A 3,320-nucleotide genomic window follows, 5' to 3' on the forward strand; every position below is an offset into this window, starting at 1 on the left:
CCCTGGGCCTGCCCGGCGGCCGCCTCCGCGATGCCGCTGCTCGTGGACGGGCGGCGAGTGCGGCTGCCGCAGTCCGCCGGGGACCTGGTCCGAGCCCACCCGCTTCTGGAGGTAAGCAGAGCCCGGGCGGGGGGCTACGAGGCGGGCCCAAGGGAACCCGCAGGCGGGCCAGAGCCCTCCTCAGCCCGCCAACGCCGGCACCACCAGCTCTTCCCGGAGTCAGGCTCGAAACTTGGCGCAGCCGAGGTGCTGTTGGCACGTCCGGAGCCTGGGCTTGAGGCGTCTGTGGAGCTTTTACCTTCTTTGGACCTTACAGGGCATCTGCAGAGGCCCCACTCTTTTTCCAGAAGAGGGGACGGGGGCCCAGAGAGGTTAGGTGACTTGCCCAAGGTCGCCCAGCAGCGCGGCTGGAGGACACGCCGGGACCCCCTCTTCACATATAGGGCGGTCCTAGCCCCCCACTTCGGATTTTGACCCGTTTAGGCGAATCTGGGCAGCGCCCTGGGTCGCTCCCTCGCCGCGCATCCCCACCCGCGGTGAGTGCAGCGCCCTCCTGGGGTTTTCAGGAAGCCGGAGGTTGTTCCGGGTGTGGGCAGGGGCATCCCGACGGGTCCCCTGGGCATCTGGCCCCGGGGTGTGGGGCTCCCGGCTATTTTTAGACGGAAGAAAGGGCCCTCCGTGTTTTCCCCCCGCTGGGCTGTGTTGAGGACCACACCCTATGGGAGGTTTTTTTGTTGTTTCCTGCTTTTGTCCTTAGATAGACCTCTGAACCCTTATTCGATGCATAAGCGGACACAGTTTGGAAAACGGTTTTTACTGTTAAAAAAAAAAAAATCGGAACCAAACCTCCCACTTGCCCCAGATCCAGTACAACCCATTTCATGGATTTAAGAGATGCCCGCTGAGCCCCTCATGTGCCTTGATTATGGCTTTTGCCTCTTTTCTTACAGTCAGGGTATGTATAGGATGGGGATGGTTTTTATGTTTTTTAGCCATAGAGTGGCTCAAACACCATAACTGTTAATTAAGTGCCATACAGGGGAAAATGCCCCTTTTCACTCTGCAGAGTGAATCTCAGGAATCTGGCCAAGTCTGTGGGCTTAGGAAAGATATTCTTGAGGTTTCTTCTGTACCAGTTGGGCGGTGTGTAATGATTTTGTCCAGCAGGCTTGTTTTGTTTATTTTCCCTTGATCTCCGCCTCCCCTGGCGAGAACATAAGCTTCCTGAAGGCAGAGTATGTGTCTTCCCTTTGTATCCTCAGAGCCTAGGCCAGACCCTGGCAGTGAATCTGTGCTTTGTAAATATGTGTTACACAAATGTGTGAGCAGAATGACCCCTGAAAAATGAGGCGATGTTAATGACAAGGGAAGAGGGGACAACTCTATGTGATTCTCAACTTAAATTTCAAGAAAGCCGTAGTAGTATCAGCCAGTACATGCTGGGCGCCCAGCGGACACTGGTCATCGTGTTAAGCACTCTCCTCCTTTGCTGTGTCACTGCCACACCATTAACAGCTGAAGCTGGGACTGGGACTCACTAAAGGGAAAAAGTTGCAGCTGCCTAAAGAACGTAGTGACACTATATTTATGTCTGTTAGAAAGTTTCTATGAAAAAGTTAGTCCAAGGCAGCACCCTAAGTGTGGAGAGAAGGGGAATGAGGTGAGATACCAGGAACCTCTAGAAGGGAGGTTTGGCCTCTGGGGAGACTCGGCCTAGAAAGGCTGTGGAGTGGGGACCAGTTTGCCTTACAGGAGTGTGGCTGGGGTGGGCAGCCTAAGGGGAGAGGGGAGGCATTCTTGCCAGGCCAACTGGACTGTGCCCCCGGCCCCTGGGCAGAGCAGGAGGGGCTCCGAGGGCGGGTGAACTGGCTGGTTTCCCTGGCACAGAGGGCAGGAGGGCAGAATGGGAGGCAAGTCGGGAGAGGTCGGTCATACTTAAGTTGCAGAGGTTTAGATGGGTCGATCAGCTGACACACAGTGTAGAGAAATGAAAGGTTTAATTATTATTTGTTTAATAGCAAGCAGTATCCCCTTGGTAAGAAAATAGAAGTCTCCAAAAGAAGAAAAAAGAATCTGACCACAGCCATGCTTCACACTTTGGTGAATATCCTTACAGAGGTTTTTCTTTGTACATGACGCACTTTTTTACATGGTAACGTCCTGTATCTTCTGTTCTATAAGGTGTCTGTTTTCCTGTGACAGCAGGTTGTAAGTATGCAGTAGCAGCCGTTACTAGCCTGTCTACAGCTATGTTTAGCATAGGATAATAAGAGCAGCAACAGTAATAGCAGTGCTGCGGAACTCGCCAAGCATCCCAGCCCTAGGAGGCAGGTACTACTGCTGTTCCCGTTTTACAGTTGGGGACTCTGAGGCACGGGGGTGGAGTAAGTTGCCCAAGGTTTTGCGTGCTGCGAGAGGTGAACCCTGGCGGGTTTGCCTTCGCCTCTGGAGCAGCGCTGCTCAGTACGGTAGCCATTGGCCACAGGTGGCAGTTTACATTTAGTTAAAATTCAATAAAATTTAAAAATCAGCTCCTCAGTCACACTGGGCTTCCCAAGTGGCTCAGTGGTTAAAGAATCCGCCTGCAGTGCAGGAGACACAGGAGATGCGGGTTCTATCGTGGGGTTGGGAAGATTCCCCTGGAGGAGGGCAAGGCAACCCACTCCAGTATTCTTGCCTGGAGAATCCCATGGACAGAGGAGCCTGGCGGGCTACAGTCCATGGGGTCGCAGAGTCGGACACGACGTGAAGCACACACACAGTCACACTAGCCATGTTTCAAGTGCTCGACAGTCATGGGTGACAGCGGCTGCAGGATGAGACAGCAGGTACAGATGCTGCCGTCCCCACAGAGAGCGCTCTCAGACCTCGCGGTCCAGAGCCTGCGCTCTTATCCAGCCTCTGGATGCTCAGAATCCGGTCCCTCAGCATCTTAGGACTTAATGATCCCATGGAATTCCACATAACATAGTTCCTGCTTTTAAGCATGCGAGACATTTCTGCTCTTTCCTCTTGAGGAACATTCACAGAGCTGAATCTTTATAAACCCCTGTAATTATCCCATGGAAGGGCTTTTTGAGCAGAAAAGCCCTGTAACAGAACCGGTGTTTTGAAGCAAGGATGTGGGTAGGGGAGACCTTGGGGTCAGGACCAGGGAGCAGAGGTGGGGAGTAGGGACAGCCACTCCCCACAGGCCTGCTCCCAGTTAATCCTCCCACAACCTAAGCAGTGGCCTCGTTTCCCAGAGGACGGGATGAAGCACAGGGGCTCAGGCTCAACCCAGGTCACTCGCTCCAGGACGGGGCAGGGGGGGAGGGGCA

At 54.0% G+C, this 3,320-nt stretch overlaps 1 protein-coding gene across 3 annotated transcripts in view; it reads left to right on the forward strand.

Annotated features, from left to right (window-relative positions):
* Window positions 1-6: 6 nt before the first annotated feature.
* NTAN1 (N-terminal asparagine amidase) overlaps window positions 7-3,320 on the forward strand; it is a 14,709-nt gene continuing 11,395 nt past the window's right edge. For 2 of the 3 annotated variants that reach the window (XM_010839884.1, XM_010839885.1), the window contains exon 1: window positions 7-111. In XM_010839884.1, the coding sequence (XP_010838186.1) occupies window positions 31-111 (81 nt within the window). In that variant the 5' untranslated portion in view covers window positions 7-30. The remainder of the gene's footprint in view (window positions 112-3,320) is intronic. The other variant, XM_010839886.1, reaches the window with a different exon arrangement.

The sequence above is a fragment of the Bison bison genome, unplaced genomic scaffold, assembly GCF_000754665.1.
Source record: "Bison bison bison isolate TAMUID 2011002044 unplaced genomic scaffold, Bison_UMD1.0 scf7180017864135, whole genome shotgun sequence".
NCBI lineage: Eukaryota > Metazoa > Chordata > Mammalia > Artiodactyla > Bovidae > Bison > Bison bison.